The 21,080-nt window shown below is 38.9% G+C and overlaps 1 protein-coding gene across 1 annotated transcript in view; it reads left to right on the forward strand.

The window, feature by feature from the left end:
• The window catches only part of UBE2R2 (ubiquitin conjugating enzyme E2 R2), a 95,073-nt gene extending 74,209 nt beyond the window's left edge, over positions 1–20,864 (forward strand). The window contains exons 3-5 of the mRNA XM_043453451.1: positions 5,462–5,559; positions 14,601–14,735; positions 17,657–20,864. Coding sequence (XP_043309386.1) covers positions 5,462–5,559; positions 14,601–14,735; positions 17,657–17,876 — 453 coding nt within the window. The 3' untranslated portion in view covers positions 17,877–20,864. The remainder of the gene's footprint in view (positions 1–5,461; positions 5,560–14,600; positions 14,736–17,656) is intronic.
• The last annotated feature ends 216 nt before the right edge of the window (positions 20,865–21,080 follow it).

Here is a 21,080-nt window from a genome sequence, read left to right on the forward strand (position 1 = left end):
AAACTGATTCAAAAATTTTTGTTTTCTTTATTTTTGCCATGCATGGCTTGTGCGATCTTAGTTCCCTTACCAGGGATTGAACCCGGGTCCTGGGCAGTGAAAGCGCAGAATCCTAACCTTTGTCCATGGGATTTTTCAGGCAAGAATACTGGAGTGGGTTGCCATGCCCTCCTCCAGAGATGCCGCCACTGGAATTTCAAAAATCCCAAAATGAACTGATTTGAGTGTTGATCTTGTATCCTACAACTTTGTTGAATTGATTATCTCTAGTAGTTTTCTTGTGAGTTCTTTGGAATTTTCTTTGGCATTTACAATAGAAATGGATTTACTTCTTCCTTTTCAATTTGTACACTTTCAGAATTTTTCTTAATTGCTCTGGCTACTACTTCCAGTACATTGTAAATAGCAGTGGTAAAAGTGGGTGCCCTTTGTCTTATTTCTGATCTTAGGAAATTTTTCACCATTGAGTATGTTAGCTGTGGGTTGGTTTTTTTGTTTCTTAAATTTATTTATCTTCTTAATATAACTCCCTTTTACACTTTTAAGATAGCTGGAAAGTATGGTTTTCTGAGTGTTTTTATTATGAGTAAGTGTTGGGTCTTGTCAAGTGCTTTGCCTGAATCAGTGGAGATGCCCATCTTTTTTTTTTATAATGGAAACAAGGGCATTTTCTTTTATTCTTAACCATGTTTTTATTCCAAGTTAGATTCAGCAGGTGGAACTGATTGCTCTCTTCCAGTGATCTGGGCTCAAAAGACAAATACAACTGCTGACGTCTTCATTGAATTCACTGATGATGAGACTTTTGCTGGAACTGTCCATCCTGCTGTTGCTCTTTTAGGATTGTTGTAAAATTGCTGCTGTTGTTTAGTCACTGAGTTGTGTCTGACTCTTTTTCGACCCCATGGACTGTAGCCCGCCAGGCTCAGGCAAGAATACTGGAGTGAGTTGCCATGCCTTCCTCCAGAGATTCCCATCTTTTGATATGTCATTTCTGCGTATGTATGTTTATATCATTTCACTACTCAGTGTCATTTCTGCGTATGTATGTTTATATCATTTCACTACTCAGAAATTTCACTTAACACACACACTAAACTGGGAACAAAGTAACATACTCCTCTGTTCGCTCTATTTTTCATTCAAACTGTGTTCTTCACTCCTGTGGTAGGTAGAATAATGCTCCCACAGAGATGTCTGTATTGTAATCCCTGGAATCTGTGATACGTACCTTCACATGTTAAAATTAGGCTTGCTTATCAGGTGACCTTGAACTGAGATTATTCTGGATAATTTAGGTGGTCCCAGTGTAATCACAGGGTCCATTAAAGTAGGGGTCCCCAATCCCTGGGCCTTTTAGGAACCAAGCCACAGAGCAGGAGATGGGTGAGCAAGCCCCCACGTGGTGGGCGAGCAAGCCAAGCTTCATCTGTATTTACAGCTGCTCCCCATTGCTCATATTATTGCCCGAGCATTAGATTCTCATAGGAGTGCAAACCCTACTGTGCTTGAATCATGCCAAAATCACCCCTCACCCCCACCCCTGAGCATGGAAAACTGTCTTCCGCCAAACCAGCCCCAGGCGCCAAAAAAGTTGGGGACCACTGCTTTAAAGTGAAAGAGGTAGGGTAGGAAGAAAATCAGAGTGAGAAGGAGATGTAACTTTAGAAGAAAGGCTCCAAAAATGCAGCATTGCTTCCTGTGAGGATTCGAGGAAGAGGGCCAAGAACGAAAGAATGTGAGTGGCCTTTAGAAGCCAGAAAGGGCAAGGAAAGGGATTCTTTCTTGGAGCCTCCAGTAAGGAATGTGTTGTTACCCACACAGTTGACTTTAACCCTGTGGAGAGCAGTGTCAAGCCTGGACCTACAAGACTGTAAAATAATAAATTTGTGTTGTTTTCAGCCAATTTTGTGGTAATTGGTGTAAGAGTACAAAATAAATATAACTACCCAAACATATTTCTGATGTTGGTTTATTTTTTCAGGCAATCTCATGTCTAAATTTCCTTTAGGTTGTTAAAATTGAAATAATTATTGAAAGCTTCTTCAACCTTTAAGCCTTTTTCTTCTTCCAAAGCACCTCCTAGGTGTCCTCTCCAAATATATCTAGTTTCTCTCTCCTCATTTCTATAGTGTTTTTTTTTTTTTTTTAACTTCTTCATGTTATCTAACATTAATACAGTTTTGGAATATAGTACTTGACATTGATTTTATTAAAATTTTATTCTCCTTTTTAAATGTTCTGTTATCTTGGTGTGTGTGTACATGTATGTAAATTTGGGTTTATATATAAGATTTATTCCACTGTATATGATTATACCTCTCTTTTTAAACATTTGAATCTTTTATTTTAAACCAGTAGGCTACTACATCTTTCCCAGTCTTTTCTGTTAACAGTCTCTATTGCATATGAGACAGTCCATGTGTGTTTTAACTTAAATTTAGCACTTGTGAATTAGATCCTATAATTTAAATTTATGAACCAGAATATTATAATCATAGTGGTGAGTTCTTCTATCCATATACCAAGGGAGTTACACATAATTGTTAGGAGGCATGTATCAGTTTATATAACCATACTTTTTGAAGCCAGTAATTGATATTAAAGGTGATCATAGTTTCTCTGTAGACAAATCATAGGCAGATTTTCTTTTTTAAAAATTTGGGTATATTTGCTGTACAACATTGTGTTAATTTCTGCTGTACAATGAAGTGAATCAGCTGTATATAAACATACATTCCCTCCCTCTTGGACCTCCCTTCCTTTTACCACACCCTCTACCCCCATCCCACCCATCCAGGTCACCATAGACCACCCAGCTAAGCTTCCTGCACTATACAGTAGGTTCCCACTAGTTATCTATTTTACACATGGTAGGGTGTCTGTGTCAGTTCCAGTCTCTCAATTCATTCCTCCCTTCCCCCACCCAGGTTCACACATCCATTTTCTTCATCTGTCTCTGTTCCTGCCCTGCAAATATGTACAATTTTTCTACATTCCACATATATGCATTAATATATGGTATTTATTTTTCTCTGACTTCATTCTGTGTGACAGTCTCTAGATCCATCCACATCTCTACAAATAACCCAATTTCATTCTTTTTTATGACCAAATAATATTCCATTATATATATATGTGGTGGTGGTGTTTAGTCACTAAGTCGTGTTTGACTCTTGGGACCTCATGGACCCACCATACTGCTCTGTCCCTGGGGTTTTTCAGGCAAGAATACTGGATTGGGTTGCCATTTCCCTTGCCCAACCCAGGGACCAAACCTGTGCTTCCTACATTGGCAGGTGGATTCTTTACCACTGAGCCACTTACATATATACACACCTCATCTTTTTTAATCCATGTATTTGTTGATGGACATCTAGTTTGCTTGCATGTTGTGACTATTGTAAATAGTGTGCTACAGTGAACATTGGGGTGCTTGTGTCTTTCTGAATTATGGTGTTCTCAGGGTATTTGCCCAGTAGTGGGGTTGCTGGGTCATATGGTAGTTCTATTTTCAGTTTTTTTAAGGACCCGCCGTACTGTTCTCTATAGTGGCTGTATCAATTTACATTCCCACCAATAGTGCAAAAGTGTTCCCTTTTTCTCCACACCCTCTTCAGCATTTATTGTTTGTAGATTTTTTGATGATGGTTGTTCTGACTGGTGTGAGGTGATACCTCATTGCAGTTTTGATATGCATTTCTCTAATAATTAGTGATGTTGAGCATCTTTTCATGTGCCTCTTGGGCATTTGTATGTCTTTATGGGAGAAACGTCTACTTAGGTCTTCTGCCCATTTTTTGATTGGGTTGTTTAGTGTTTGTTTTTCTTTTGATATTGAGCTACATGAGCTGTTTGTATATTCTGGAGTAATCCCTTGTCAGTTGCTTTGTTTGCAAATATTTTCTCCCATTCTGAAGGTTGTCTTTTCATCTTGTTTATGGTTTCCTTTGCTCTGTGAAAGCTTTTAAGTTTAATTAGATACCATTTGTTTAGTTTTTGTTTTATTATTCTAGGGAGTGGATACAAAAAAAATCTTCCTGTGATTTGTATCAAAGATGGTTCTTCCAGGGGGGTGGGGGAAAAAAAAAAAAAAAAGATGGTTCTTCCTATGTTTTCCTTAAAGAGTTTTATAGTGTACCATCTTACATTTAGGTCTATAATCCGTTTTGAGTTTATTTTTGTGAATGGTGTTAGTGTTCTAATTGCATTCTTTTACATGTAGCTATCCAGTTTTTCCAGTGGCACTTACGAAAAGACTTGTCTTTGCTTTGTTGTATATTCTTATCTCCTTTGTCGTAGATTACATGGGTACGTGGGTTTATCTCTGGGCTTTCTCTCCTTTTCATTGATACGTATATAGGTCTGTTTTTGTGCCAGTACCATACTGTCTGGATTACTGTGACCTTGTAGTATAGTCTGAAATCAGGGAGCCTGATTCCTCCAACTTCGCTTTTCTTTCTCAATTTATTTGACTATTTGGGATCTATTTTGTTTCCATACAAATTGTAAAGTTTTTGTTCTAATTCTGTGAGAAATGACATTGGTAATTTGATAGGGATTACATTGAATTTGTAAATTGCTTTAGGGTAATATAGTCATTTTCACAGTATTGATTCTTCCAGTCCAAGAACATGGTATATCTTTACATCTGTTTGTGTTGTCTTTGATTTCATCAGTGTCTTCTAGTTTTCTGAGTACAGGTCTTTTGCCTCCTTAGGTAGGTTTATTTCTAGTTATTTTATTCTTTTTTGTTGCAATGGTAAATGGAATTGTTTTTTTAATTTCTCTTTCTGATCTTTCATTGTTAGTGTTATAAGAATGCAAGAGATTTCTGTGCATTAATTTTGTATCCTGCAACTTTACCAAATTCATTGATTAGCTCTAGTAGTTTTCTGGGGGCATCTTTAGGATTTTCTATGTAGAGTGTCACATCATTTGCCAACAGTGACAATTTTACTTCTTTTTTTCCAATTTGGGGTCCTTTTATTTACTTATTTTTCTTTTCTAATATCTGTGGCTAGGGCTTCCAAACCTATGTGGAATAATGGTGGCAAGCGTGAACATTCTTGTCTTGTTCCTGGTCTTAGAGGAAATGCTTTTAGTTTTTCACCAGTGAGACTGATGTTTGATGTAGGTTTGTCATATACATAGGCAGATTACATATATATATATGTCAAAAATATATGCCAAATATATATTACATACATATATATGTCAAAATATAGGCAGATTTTAGGCAAAAGTAAGAAAAGTATTTTGGAGATTGGTCAAAATGAATATTTATAATATAAAAATGCTTAATTCTTCTTTATCATTGGATCTAAACATGAAGAAAAAGCAGTTTACTCCCCAGCAGTAAGAAAACAAGTTTTCTAGGAATAAAAGAAATTTCAGCAGAATTGATTTTTTTATATCATACTTTTGAATATTTACTGAATGTGTTATTTGTGTCTTGTAGAATGGAGATGTATGCATTTCAATTCTTCATCCGCCTGTAGATGACCCACAGAGTGGAGAACTGCCCTCTGAAAGGTGGAATCCTACTCAAAATGTCAGGTAAGGAATTCCATAAGAAATAATCTGATTTCTAGGTGGCTCTTAACATTGGATATAATCTTTTAATAAGTACAAAAGAATCCTTTTCTATATATGATGGCTTTGTTTTATGCTAGAGCTTTATGTAGCATGCATGTATCATTTTGAAGAGTTGTATTTATGAACTAATGATGCATATGTTGCTCATCTCTGTGTTCACTTTGGAAGAATTATTCTACTGTTAGTTCTTCCTCTTGCATTATCTGAGTTCCACCCTGCTGCTTTTTATTTCATGACTTCCGTGTTTGAATTGGTTGCTTCTGTATTCTAGGACTCTTACTACTTTTTGCTGAAAAGTCTTAGTCTTTACACTTTTTCTTTATCCATTCACCAGTTGATGGACATTTCAGTTGTTTCCACTCATTGACTATTATGAATAATGCTGCTGTGAACATTGTATGCAAGTTTTTATGTGCACATATGTTTTCATTTCCTTGGACTTATTCCTGGAAATGGAATTGTGGGGTCATAACTCAGTGTTTAACTTTTCAAGGAACTGCCATGTTTTCCAACACGCCTGCATTAAATTTTTAGTGCATTCCCACCAGCAGTGTGTGAGAATTCAGATTTCTCCAGATCTTTGTTAGCACTTGTTATTTTCCATGTTTCTCATAACTAGCCCAGAAGGTTGACTGGGTATTCTTATTTTAGTTTTATCATCAGTGTGTTTCTTTTAAAATAACTTTAAAAAACTTATAATGATTTTAGATTATCAGAGAAATCATGAAGTACGGATAGTACCCGTGTTCCCCACACCTGCCAGTTTTCTTCGTTACTAACATATAACATTAGTATGGTTCATTTGTTACAATTAGTGAACTTGTATTAGTACATTATGATTGATCAAAGTCCATGTTCTTTCACATTTCCTTAATTTTTACCTAATGTTTTTTCTGCTCTAAGATCCTACACATTATAGATAGCACATTATATTTAATAGATGTTTCTCCTTAGACAACTGCAACAGTTTCTTCGACTTTTCCTTGGTTTTGATGACCTTGACGATTTTGAAGGGTGTTTTATAGAATGTCTCCCAACTGGGGTTTTGTTTGATGCTTTTTTCTGCTTATTATACTGGAGTTATGAGTGTTGGGAGAAATTAAGGTAAAGTAGATTTTCATCATGTCATATCAAGGGTACATACTGTCAGCATGACTTATCACTCTTGATGGTAACATTCATCACCTGGCTGAGACTTGTTTTTAGGATTTCTCCACTGTAAAGTTCCTCATTTCCTACTTTATGTTCTGTATAACGGAAGTTACAGGTGCGGCCCACACTAAGGAGTGGGGAATTACATCCCCAGGAGGCTGGGATATCTATGTAAGTTATTTCAGGTTCTTCTGTATAGGAATTAATCTGCTGTCCCACATTTATTCATTCTTTCAAACATCTTTTTTAATGATCTGCAAGATAGTAATTAGAATCTCCATTTCTGACAAAAGCAAAGAATTGGAAGCTTCCTGATGTATGCAAGGCTTTCTTAACATGTTTCTTCAAGTTATGTATTTGCTTCCCACTCTCTGTGATGAGTATACCTAAAAGACTATTCAGGACATATGAGATACTTTTGATTATGCTAGTTACTCACTTCTTTCTAGGTACTTTTTTCTACCCAACATACAGGATTGGGGAAAATGGGTGTATTTTGGACTTCACCACATTTTGCAAGTATATTTTCTTAATCAGAAAAAAATGACTTCCCTTTTTAATTCAAATAAATGTGTTGATACACCTCACCTTGACAAGCATCATGCCTATGAATAATTCTCAGATCAGGCATTAAGACTTGCCATAAGTTTATAATGTCTATGAAATAAAGAATCATTATACATTTCCTATACTTTCTGCTTTGCTTTAATGGGGTTCTCCCTTGGGGTTGAAGCATTTCTCAACAGTAATCAGAGATGGAATTACTGAGTTTGTTTTAGTGAAGATGTAATTCCTGCAGCCCCAATCTATACATATCTGAGTTTATTATACTCCACCAATAGCAAAATACTCAAAAAAAATCACTCTGTGTTTTTAACAAAATTATTTATGAGGAAGGAAAAACAGCTCTACTTGTAAATTTCTCTTTGTTTTGCACTTCTGATGTTTCATCTCCACTAGGCAAAGCATCTCCACAGCTCTACTTGTAAATTTCTGTTTGTTTTGCACTTCTGATGTTTCATCTTCACCATAGAAATTCTTGGGATGTGTGGGAAATATGCATTTCTTATAAAGGGCAATCCTGAAAAGGGAAGCTGGAAAGAACTGATGTGATATTTTATATTATCCCCAGGATCGCATATATATTAGTTTCAAGACCATTGCTTTACACAGGATCTTTTATGGATCATTAGGAAAATTAGTATATTTCTGCCTCATCCCCTCGTACCTAAGCATCATACCACTGTTAGCTGAGTATTTGTACCGTTAGCTCATACATACTTTATTACTTGAATTTTCAGCATCAGATAATACATTGACACTTGGATGTAAAAGAAAAGGAAATCTGCTTCCCCCTTCCCCCTTCCAGCTTTTAAGTATGATTGTTTCTGTATTGTCAGGGTTATAAAACTTACAGTCTGTACTGTAATGTGACATAATCCCAGTTTTTAAAATTCTCATTCCTGTTGTTAAATCAGTTCACTATTTGCTGCTCATTATTTTACTTCCTTTGGTCTATTAATTGGCTGAAATTTGTTCATTAGTAATTTCTCAAGGGATTGCTCCTAGGAGCCATATTTCATTCCCTGAGTTCTCACACATGCAAAATATTATGTGTTTGTGTATATTGGAGTATACTAGTGTGTTTGCCATTATATTTCAAGTGACAGATTTTGACTAGATGTAAGGTTTCCAGATCATGCTTTATTTCCTTGAGGATATTACTGGCATTACTCTGTGGTTGCTGTGGAAAAGTTTGGCTACCCTGTTTCTCATCTCTTTCACACTATATAATTGTTTAAGAGGCTGACAAGCTTTTGAAAGAAACACATTATATTTTGTCAGTATAAGTAAACTGACAGTATAGGGAAGAGGATTTAAATATTTGGGAAGATTTGTTGAAAAATTGGAGCAAAACTGCAGAGTTGTTCTTTAAGGGATTTTGGTGCTTGTTTTTCAGGGCTAGCATTAACCCTAGACTAGAAGAAGAAGTTCTGAGGTGTTAGTGATTCTTGCTTTTGGAGGTTGAATGTTGAATCGGATGCTTCCCATACCACCCCACCCACCCTTTGAGAAAGCAAGCCTTCTTTTTTTTTTTTTTTTGGTGGCTTAAACAGTAGAAGTTTATTTTTTCACACTTTTGGACACTGTAAGGTGTTGGCAAGGTTGGTTTCTTCTGAGACTTCTGTCCTCAGTTTATCTCCACATGGTCTTCCCTCTGTTCATATCTGTGTCCTAATTGCCCCTTCTTATAAGGACATTAGTCATATTGGATTAAGACCTGTTCTGAGGACCTTATTTTAATCTGGTTACCTCTCTAGAGACTCTGCTTCACATATAGTTTGAGGTACTGGGGATTAAAACTACAGCATAGAATCTGAAGCCTTCCCATTCTTTAGATGCAAAGCCCAAAACAAGATTTTTCTCATTGTATTCATGTGCTGCCTAGATGGAAAACCTATTACCATTGCCCACAGCAATTCAAATTTTTTGCCTTTATTTCTGTGCAAATATACAAAGACTGTATTTGCCTTGTCTCAGCTTAAAATATTATAAACTTTTTTTTTCCCCCCAAAAGAAAGGCCTATTTGGGGAGTCCCCTGGTGGTCCACTGGTTTAGGACTCAGCGCTTCACTGCCTTAGCAGGGTTCAATCCCTGGTCAGGGAACTGAGATCCTGCAAACCACACAGCTTTGGCCAAAAGAAAGAAGAGAAAGGCCTGTTTCTCATTTAATCCAGTCCTTTGGGGGCAGGGAACTCCTTTCATATTACTCTGCACTCTAAAACTACCTTAACTACTTTGGTACCAGCATCAGTAGTTTTTCTCTCTGGACCCTGAGGTAACCTGAGCCCCAGTTTAGAAGCACCTGGACTTCACATCAGAGATTGCTTTCCTTGCCTTTATGCTTTCTTATTTAGAGGCTTCACAGCCAGAACTTAGTTATCTTCAGATTGTCCCCTTGATCGTTAGCCACTGCTCCAAAAGATATTTGCATTGGAAGTCAGTAGTGAACTTCTCGGACCTTTTTGTTTCTTCATTCCATGTAATTGGATGATTCTTCAATGTATTGATCTTGGAGTGGGCAAGTAATGGGAGAGTTTTTGTGTTTGTGTATTTCTAGAGAGGGCATGGTGTTTTGTATGACTTGTGGAACCTCATCTGGAACTCCTGGTGATGCCCAGAACTCTGAAAAGTCAGAAAAGCACTACCTAATGTGAAACATGTCACATTTGTCAGTGTATTATTTGTTTTGAGATAAAGGAGTTCCTTAAGGTAGTAAATTGTATGTATTTCTCATAGGTTATTTATGGCACTGAAATATCAAGAGGCAAGATATGAGGTGCCAAAGTTTATTGTTGATATCTGTTTGCTGCTAAATTATCCAGCACTTGTCTGCCTCAGGATTCTAAGCTCCATATCGAGTTTATGGCTGTAGCAAGACAGCAGTGCAGGCGGCAAAAGGTTCATTTCAGCCTGTTGTAGGGTCTTGACTGCTGAATGACTCTGTTATCTGAAAGTGGTTCCATGTTCACATGTGTTTGCACTTCTCCATGACCACATGCACTAGTCTTTGATTTAGCACCTCAGTGAACATACTCAGAAGATAAAGTTGTGCAGGCTTTTGTAACCTGAAGAAGAGGAAGGAATTCCAGTTACCTTTGCAAGCCTAAGTTGATTTATATCACAAGACCTGTTGAGTAGTGAGAGTTGGCTAAAGGGGAAAGCAAGGAAAATGTGCTGTGGTACAGTTGTAGGGATCTAGAGCATTAGCCAGCTAGTTTCCACTAAGAGCTCAGTAGTCTTCTCCTCTTAGAGGAGGCTGGCATACTTTCTGGAAGAAGAGATCCACAGCCCTGTCCTCAGATGTCCAGGATTAAGTTTAGGGGATGGAAGTTCCTTACAGAATTGGGAAGTTTTGGAGAAGTAGGTATTAGTCAACAAAAAATGAAGCTGGGAGGGTTGGGACCCCTGATGCTGCCACATGTTTGTGACTAGGGGTCCACAGCACCATGCCTCCTCTTCTCAGTGGAAGAAACAAAATGTGCCTTAATTCTCTTGAGAACCAAATGAGAGCTTTCCGTGGGTGGGTGGGGGTTCTCTCAGACTTTGCAGTAGGATTCACAAGTGCTTTCTCTGAGGAACCACCCTCAGAACTACCTGCTGTATCTACTGCAGGCTCTTGGATAGGAAAGTGGTCTTTTTAAGGATTTGCTTTCCTCCGAAGGATAGAAAAGTGTTTTCTTTGCCGTGGGACCAGATGTATGGATCCACTCCAGAGGACACACTGTCACGTACAAGGGTCTCTCAGGAGTAGGTGAGGATGTTCTCCTGTCGGATCTTCTCTACAACCTGCGGAAAGGGCAGGGAGCTAGTACACAAGTGCTGGACAGCTTACACTGTGTGTAATATCCTTGCCAGCCTTTTTGAATCACGGTACACAGGAAAAATGAAGTGATATTATTTGTAGATCACAGTGTAGCAAACTGAAGATGCTCCTTTGGCCAGAAGTTGCCATTCCAGGCTCAGGATGTCCCAGGTCCTCCCCACCTGTCTGCCTGAGGGGAGTCACATACAACTTTTCTGTAACCCAGTCGTAACATACTGGTTGGGAAGTTTTGAGTAGGATATTGCAAATGGAACTGCATCAGAATTCTTTGTCAGTGTTGAGTCCTTTGCCAGCACTTGGTTATGTGTCCACTGCTGTGGGTGGGTAGGTTGTTTTTATGAAGGTGTGGCGTTGTTGTTTAAAGGTGTACTAGATGAAGAAGATTAACCCCATCTGAACCAGTGGCATGGATTCCATGTACCCCCCCCCCCCAAATGATTTCTGCTCTCCAGACAAAGGGAGGAAGTGAAAACATGCTGGGTTAATAACTGTTACTGACAAATATTATCACAGTCTACTGTAGTTAGTGCCTGATGCTTCTGAAAGCATCATGGATTTCAATTTAGGGAATATATGGTACTGGAAGTGATTTTCTTTTCATAGAAATGGATGATTTACTATTTTTTAAAATTGTACTTTCCAATTTGGTGTTTCAATATGGTATTTACATTGCAACATATAAAAAATCTACTTGGTGAGCACTCCTGGGAAAAGTCTCCTAATTCTGTTAATATAATTCATCTGGACCTGTGTTGTCCAGTAGCCACTGTTACATTGGATAACACAGATTGTATGTTTCCATCATCACAGAAAGTTGTGAAGATACAGTACTGATTAGGACCATTAATCTATACCAAAGTTTGTCCTTATTCTGCTTATTTTTCAAACAGATTTGTATATGTTTTCTTCTGAAACAATCCTTACAGAATTTTCTACACATATTTTTCTTTTGCTTCTAGGATATTGTCAGTCCATTTCCCATTTTTGGCAATGATGAGTTTCTTTGAATCTTCTTACTGTAACTACTGAAGAAATCCAGAAGGATGGGGGTGGGAGTTACAAGGAGTTAACCTAATAGAAAGGGGGGGTATTAGAAAGGGGGGGGTAATAGACAAGGGGGTATCACATATTAATATATGTGATAAATGGATTTTAACTAGATGGGAAAGTTTTCTTTGAAAGTGCCTTTGTGGTAATCTTGTATAATCACGTAACAGAAACTCTTTACCCTTTTAAGGAAAAGGTTTCATCAAATCAAACATCTAATTGCCCGGTTCCCTCCCTTTATTTTTTGCTTGGAGTCAGGAGCAAAAGGCTATTTTGCAACAACACAATCTGTAACCTCGCACCAATGAGAAAAGGTAGAGAAATTTAATTTTTCATCCCATGTTTCTTCTTAACTTCATGCACATAGCTTTTAGGGGAGAAAAAAGCATGAGAACTATTTCAGACATTTTTGGATCTTACTGAGTTTATTTTATCTAACAGAAACTTCATTCCCTGTAATTAAGGTATCTAGTTTTATCTGTGGATGAAAATTTTTCACAGAATTTCTGAACCCTAAGAGATCAGGGGTGGCATCTAACTCGCTGACAGTTGTACATTCAGCATCTCACTTAGTGCCTCTGGTACAATAGTAAGTGCTTAGTAAGTATTTTTGAATAAGATTTCTATTATTACGAAATTAGTTCTTCCATGTTAAGGCTGTTGCTTTTTCTCCATTCTCCTGCTTAACTCTTCCTTGCTTCCCTTAGAAGTATGGAAAAGAAATGCATTTGTGTGTAATACTGGTTTTCAGATCTTCTAAGCAGCCATGATACAAATTAGATATATGGAGTTTAGCATCATTTTTACCCTCTGCCATGAAAAGATTGCCTTCAAGTTAAGTATTTTTTGCTTCTGCTTTTTCCTTTTGCACTTGACTAGAGTAATGGAAATAAAAACAAAAATAAACAAATGGGGCCTGATTAAACTTAAAAGCCTTTGCACAACAAAGGAAACAGTAAACAAGATTAAAAGGCAACTTTCAGAATGGGAGAAAAATATTGCAAATGAAATAACTGACAAAGGATTAATCTCCAGAATATATAAGCAGCTCATGCAGCTCAACATTAGGAAAACAAACAGCCCAATCAAAAAATCGGCAGACCTAAACATTTCTCCAAAGAAGATATATAGATGGCCAATAAACATATGAAAAGATGTTCAGCATCACTAATTATTAGAGAAATGCAAATCAAAACTACAATGAGGTCTCACCTCATACCAGTCAGATTGGCCATCATCTAAAAATTTACAAACAGGAAATGCTGAAGAGAATGTAGAGAAAAGGGAACCTCCTATACTGTTGGTGGAAATGTAAAATGATACAGCCATTATGGAGAACGGCTTGGAGATTCCTTAAAAAACTAGGAATAGATCTACCATATGACCCAGCAACCCCCCTGCTGGGTATATACCCCCCAGCCCTGCCCCGAGAAAACCATAATTGAAAAAGACACATGTACCTGAGTGTTCATAGCAGCTCTGTTTACAGTAGCCAGGACACGGAAGCAACAGATGTCCATCGACAGGTGAATGGATAACGAAGCGGTGTGTCAGATATACAAAGGAATATTACTCAGCCATGACTGAATGAATTTGAGTTAGTTCTATAACCTAGAGCCTGTTATACAGAGTGAAGTAAGTCAGAAAGAAAAAAAAAATATAGCATTAACACATATATGGAATCTAGAAAAACGATGATGAACCTATTTGCAGGGAAGGAATGGAGACGCAGATGTAGAGTGGACTTTTGGACACAGTAGGGGCGGGGGAGAGTGAGACTAATGGAGAAATTAGCATCAACCTATATACACTATCAGGCGTAAGACGGACAGCTGGTGAGAAGTTGCTCTGTAGCACAGGAAGCCCGGTGTGGCCTTCTGTGATGACCTAGAAGGGGAGGTGGAGGGAGGGGAGGGAGCTCGGGAGGGAGGGAGTGTATGTAAAATTGTGGCTGATTTGTGTTCATTGTATGGCAGAAACCAACATAACATTGTAAAAATTAAAATATATATATATACACATACCCATATAAAAACTGTATGGCATTTAAAAAGTAAGACATTGCAATTAAAAAAAAAATTTAAACCTTAAAAAAAAACTTCATTTTTAAAATGTTATTTGAAAAGCTTCCAGATGTCCGATTTTTGTAGATTGGAACATGTTGCCAGTTAAGACAGTACCTTCTACAGAATTCATATTTTGGCCTACAAACCAACCTTCATGCTAAACTCAGATTCCCTCTGTGTTGTCTCCCAGATAGCAACTTACTAACTTATTCCTAGTCTAACCAGTACTGGAAACAAAATTTTGATACTCCCCTAAAGCCTCAAATATTATAGTCTTAAATTTAAAACAAAAACCTTTGAATGCTGTGAATGTGAATATTCATAGCTGACCCTTTCTTCCTGTTCCTAGGACTATCCTGTTAAGTGTAATCTCATTGCTTAATGAGCCCAACACCTTCTCCCCAGCCAATGTGGACGCCTCGGTTATGTTCAGGAAGTGGAGGGACAGTAAAGGAAAAGACAAAGAATATGCTGAAATCATCAGGTAAGGCGCTTCGTTTTGTCTTCTGTTTGCTCCAAGTCTTCATACAGAATCAAAGTATATCCTGGAACCAGGGGCTTAAATTGAACTTAAATGTCGACTCTGTGTCTGCCAATTAGATTTATTGTTTGGGAAGAGGTTTGTGCCTGAGCCTAATGATACTGGCTTTTGAGAAAGCAGCAGATCTGATTTCCAGAACTTCCATGTTCTGACTAGTTGAGTTTGCAAACTCTTCCTCCTGATCAGTTTAGGGACACTGTTTTAGGCTTTCAACATGTCCTTTAAGTGTAGCAAACACCCAAGGTATTCCAGATATTTTTGTTTTCATATTTTTATTAGTGAAATCCTGTAAATTATTGACGTTTTTAACCACAGCAACTTCTTCCAAGGATCATCCTCGCCTTCTCTAACTCCCTTACCGTACAATCATTATCAACAACTGTATGTAGTACATGATTTAACAGAATGGAGTAAGAATCAGGAGACTTGGAGTATACTCCTAGCTCTGCCATGCCTTTTATTGGTTAACTTTTTATACATATATATATATAATTTTATATAATATATAATAATATATATAAATTTATAATAATATAAGTATATAAATATATATATTATAAATATACGTATATATTTATTTAACTGCTCCGGGTCTTAGTTATGGCATGCGGGATCTTTAGTTGCAGCCTGTGGGATCTTAGTTCCCAAACCAGGGATCAAACCCACGTCGCCCGCACTGAAAGTGTGGAGTCTTAGCTGCTAGACCACCAGGGAAGCCCCTATCAGTTAACTTTTGAGGGTCTTTAATTTTCCCATCTGTAGAAGGAAAAAAAAAAGGTAGATGGTATTAGGCTCAGCCATTCATTTCTAGTTATATCCTGCATAGAATAAAAGGTTTTCCTAACAGGACTTAAGGATTGGTAGAGTCCCAGGGACAATTCCAGCCCATTCTGTGTGTAGGAATTTTAGTAAGCACTAGAATTTATTTAAAAAGTCCCTGTCTATAAATCTAGTTGGCACAATACCATGTGATTTTTTTTTTTTTTTTTTCTTTTAATGCATGTCATCTGACAGCTGAATAAGTTGTCTGTAAATCACCTTCAGACCCTCTCTCTGTTCCACAGTCATTTGATGAAATTGCAAGGATAGAATCTGGGCATCTGTATTTTGTTTTTACCAGCCACTTAGGTGACTGGTTTATACCAAAGATTGAAGATAACTAGTTTAAGTAGTAAGAAGTTGAATGTGGAAGTGGATTGAGGATTGGAAAATGGGAATTCTTCATAAAAGTGTCAGACGGAATTCTGATGTTCACGAGAAGGTTGGATGTCAGGCACAATCTTTTTCCTTAAGGGAATTCATACTTCTGTTTGTAAACAAACAAATGACTGTGTAATATGATAAGTGCAACTACAGAACCATAAACAAGATACAGTGCAAGGAATATATAATATGTTCCTAGTAGAGAGAATGCGTCATAACCTAGAATTTTTCAGAGAGAGGGAGAAACATGTTTACTAAAACACAGGTGTATAACAGCATGACATGTCAAGAGAATCGTAAATTCTAATTTGAGAATTGATGGGAAATTAAGAAAGGCATCAGGTCTTACAAGACAGTGAAGTCAGAAGGAGGTGACAGAGTGTCACTTAAAGATTTTGTTTGAAAGGATAATCCTAATTGAGTTCCAAAGGAAAGTGATTGACCAGGAGACTAGCTGAGATCTGAGGAGGCTGCGATGAAGACAAAACTGACGGAGTGACAAACAAGAATGAGAAAACAGATTTGAAAATATTTAGGACTTTGAAGTAAGGAGCTGAGAGAAGAAAGATGGGAGAAGCTGGCCATGGAGGTGGACGGCGACAGGCCAGACAGATGAAGACTTGCTGCGTTAGGATTCCGTCAGGATGGAGAAGGGTATAGGGCTCAGAAGAGAGGTCCAGGCTGGGCCCTGATGATTTGAGTGCTGTCAGTATGAAGGGTTAGAACCACGGGAATGGATAAGGTGGTCCCAGGAGAAGGTTGTGAGAAGAGAGATTCAAGCCTGAAAGCCTCAACACCAGCATGCAAGGCAGCAAGATCAACTGAGAGAAGTCTAATTAAAAGGAAGACGGGGAGAATAGTGGTTTGATGCTTTAAGTTCAGTTTCTGTAACCCCTGGAGGGATCAAATTTTCATACTTGTTGAAGGGAACAACCTTCATGCATTCATACAATCAGTATTTGTTGCACAACTGTGTATGACAGACAGTGTTCTAGCAGCAGGGGAATAGAATTAACTAAGATAGACAAGGTCTTTGCTCACATTCGGGGTGAAAATGACAGAAGAGGGAACAAGGGAGGAAGTAGGATAACATGAGGGGTTGACAAGATGGCTCCTTTCTGTCAGAACAGGCCTCCTCTCAGGTGACAGACGTTCGTAAGTTCATATGTGTGGGGCAGAACAACTGATCCACACAGAAAAACTAGGTGTGTTTGAAGGTACCAAAAAATAGCCCAGAGTGGCCTGAATGTTTTGGAATTGGAGAAAGCAGTGAAGTGGTAGGCAGGTGGGTCATGCAAGACTTTGAATTCAACATGAGATATTTGGATTTTACTCCGAGTAGGAAGATTATTGAGTTGTTGGGGCCTGCATTCTAGGTTAGTGTGGGACCAACTGGGGAAAAAAAATGTGAGGTGATTTCCAGCTAACCAATATTTGAGATCCATGGCTTCGAACACCCTTCAGAAGGGTCATTATTAAGTGTCCTTCAGACGGGTACCTGATGGGCTAGAACTTTTGGTGTAGTAGAGGGTATTTGTTAAAGATCCTTTTAAGTAGATAGGTTCTAAAGTTCAAAAACCCAAGTCACAAAGATTTTTAGATTATTTTGGCCAATTATAAAACCATTTTCCAGAGACTTACATAAACTATCCTCTCTTCAGGAAACAGGTGTCAGCCACTAAAGCCGAAGCAGAAAAGGATGGAGTGAAGGTCCCTACGACCCTGGCGGAATACTGCATCAAAACTAAAGTGCCTTCCAATGACAACAGCTCAGATTTGCTTTATGACGACTTGTATGACGACGACATCGACGATGAAGATGAGGAGGAGGAAGATGCCGACTGTTATGATGATGACGATTCTGGAAACGAGGAGTCGTGACGTGCTCCTTCAAGGCCCCTGTACTGCCCTGCCGTCTCAGGCCAAAGGGAGGGGAGCAAGTGGGGACCTAGCAGTGGCCCCTCGGCAAAAAGCTATCACGGGGGTGGGGAAAACAAACACGGCTCCTGCTGACTCCCCTTATGGATCTCAGTTCGCTCCTTTTTATGGACCTCTTAATGGAGAGAAAGTAATCCTCCACAGAATGTCTGAATTCTTGCATTCTTTACCCTTCCATCACTGTATTGAATTTTTTTTTTTTTTTCCTTTCTTTAAATCCAAACTCCTGCCTCACTTCGTCTCTACAAAGCGTTCACAGCAAAACACGTTTGGTCTGTTTTTAGATTCTTGAAGAATTAGTCTTTCACCAAGACGTTTAATGTGTTTAAAGCTGGGAACCCATTGGGAGTTCACAAGTGCTGCATATGCTGGGTAGCAAAAGAAAGCCACCACAAAACCCCCAGAAAACAAAACTTTTTTTTTTTTAAAGCAGATTTGCCAAGGTTTAGCTGCTCATTTACGTGTGTGTGCATTTGTTCAGCCCCATGGTGGTGAGTTTTGTTTCTTAAGGCTGGGGTACAGTGGGCATCAGGGACTTTGTTCTGAACCTGATGAGACATGTTCCTAAGGGCACAGAACTGTTCAGCCTCACGTGGAAGAGAGGAATCAGATTTTGTTTTTTGAAATTGATTGGGATCTAAAGCCTGAAATAAATATTCATACTTTACATAGAACTGATTGCTATTTATTTTGAAGGCAGAGTTAATTTTGCCCCCCAGGGAGTGGAGAGAGAGTGGGGGGATTAGCGTGAGTGTGTGGAGACTTAGTGATGGGAACAAAGATTTAAAATCACTATGCCAGTTTTGGTTGATGCTGCTGGGAGAAAGTCAAACTGCTGGTGACCACTGTTGGGAGAGAAAACATCTGTTTCATATATGTAACATGGCCTTTCCCTGAAAGATACACTCTCACGAGCATTTTTTTTAAGTAGCGAGGTTTTAATTACTCAGTATTAATACTAGGTGCATGTGTTTAAGATTTTGGTTCTCATTGAGCTGCTTATACTGATAGTGGTAACTGTGGATATATGTAAGACCTGAGTGACTGGTTCCTGCTTTGCTCACTGGATGTGACCCCGACTTCTCTCCTTTTGATGTACTCGGGCTGCGGAGTGGAAGCAGAAGTTGTGCATGGAGCTTTCCCCTGAGCTGCTTTGTCTCTTTTGGCAGGGCCAGGGGAGTTGGCTGCAGGCAGTGTCCAGGCAACACTAGATCTTTCTGCCACACAATTGCTGCAGCTTTGATTTCCCCTGTGCCGATCGTGTGTTACTTCAATCAATATCAAGTTCCATCAGCCTTCACCAACCAGGGACTTCTGTACGTGGCGATGATTTTTGTTTCTTGTGGGGGCGGGCCAGTGCATAAGAGGGCAGTGTTCTTTCATTGGGAAAAATACCGCTATAAACTTACTTCAGATCCCTGTGCGCTAGCATCAACTCCTTTTCTTCAGATCGTACAGCTCAGAAAGAACGAAAGGGTTGATGAGGGACAGGGGTAGGATGGATCCTAGGACAGAGTAAGTGATGCTTAGGTCCTTAGTTCCTCCTTCCTTTCTGATCTCAGGGTTTTCATTCGCTCTTCAGACTCTCCAAACATTTGCTGACTGATTCCCAGCAGCCCTCTTTGGAATCTTAGGTTTGGTCTAGTATTAAATCGGGAATGTTAAACGTGCTAAGGTTCATATGGGACAATATTGAGCCTGGTCCCAGAATCTGTCCAAACTCCATGGGGCTACCTGCACCTCTGAATCAACAACTGTGGTCAGATTCAGAAAACAAAGCAGCTCTCCTGTGATGTAACAGTGATGTTGAAACTAGCTTTTTATGCCCCACATGTACTCTCATCCTCCACTACTAGATAAACACACACACCCCACGTTTACAGCCAATAGCTTGGTCTTACTCTTGGAACCCTAAAACTAAGCCTTTCCCCTTCCTGCTGAAGCATTTCTCTCCCAGGGCAGGCCAGACACTTCGGCGTTGTGGGAGGTGCTGTCCCATTAGGCCCTGTGGCCTCTGTTGCACATTGACTCGGGGAGCCAGAGAGCCAGGTGGAGGCTGTACCTCTCAGCCCTTTGGGGTTTTACTTTTGAGGGCTAGTTTAGTTTTGCCTCTGATGAGAGTACAATCAATTCCAGAAGACTGGGGTGTGTGTTGATTTGCTAGAATTGTTAGAAGGTGGACGTTCGGATAGCTCTGACTTGTAAAAAACCCAGGCTGGTTCCAGAGCTCTGTCCTGAGAACACAAACCACAGGAGACCTTGAGCACGTGATTGCTTTGGGGCGTGATCTTAGGCTCAGGCCACAACCTTGTGAGTACAGTTGTGCTGTTTGGTGCAACACGAATTCAGAAACCACCCTGCAAATTTGAGGTTCCTTCAGATTCTAGCGGAGGCCTCTGGATGCTCTTCAGGTCTGTGTATTTTGAGGCTGGGTGGACAAAGTGTATCATTGTGATTTTGTTGTTGCTTCTCACAGTCTTCCCCACTTTCATTTCACATCATTCCAGAGTTCTTTTCTGTTAGCCAAACTTTTGTAGTCCCTTCTCCTTTCCCGGTAATTACTTGCTTCTTTATTTGCTGGTTTCCTTATGTTTGGAAAATACATAGTAAGTGATTGAAGGGGAAAAGGTGTAGTTCTCCACTGAAAATTAACCCTCCACCCCACCCCACCCCCATCCTGATTTTAAAAAAAAAAGGTTTACATTTACAAAGATTCAGATGCAATTTTCAACTCTTCTGAAACCAGCAGGACACACCTGACTTTAATAGTTTTCTTAGCTGAAATTGTAGATGTTTTTCTTCAGTTTAACTTATGAGAAAAGATTATCTGATGCATTTTGTGTTCAATTTCCCCTTTAGTGGTTTATTTTTGTCTTTTTCTGCCCATCTGTCTACTAATAAAATGTGAAATAAAATATACCTGTATTGCTACTTCCCCATGGAATGACCCTTTTCTTGTGTGTTAAAAGGTGGTCTTAATACTTCCTATGTTCCCAGATTATACACAGGACTCAGCTGAAAAATTAAAAAACCAAATCCTTACCAGTTCAAGAAAGGTTACTAAAGACAAAGCCGTTTGTTAACCTTAATTCTGAAATAGGGCACAATCTGCTGGTACAAGTAGGTCAGTGGACTGATGGGCGGGTG

Source organism: Cervus canadensis, chromosome 30 (genome assembly GCF_019320065.1).
Source record: "Cervus canadensis isolate Bull #8, Minnesota chromosome 30, ASM1932006v1, whole genome shotgun sequence".
In the NCBI taxonomy this organism is placed as follows: domain Eukaryota; kingdom Metazoa; phylum Chordata; class Mammalia; order Artiodactyla; family Cervidae; genus Cervus; species Cervus canadensis.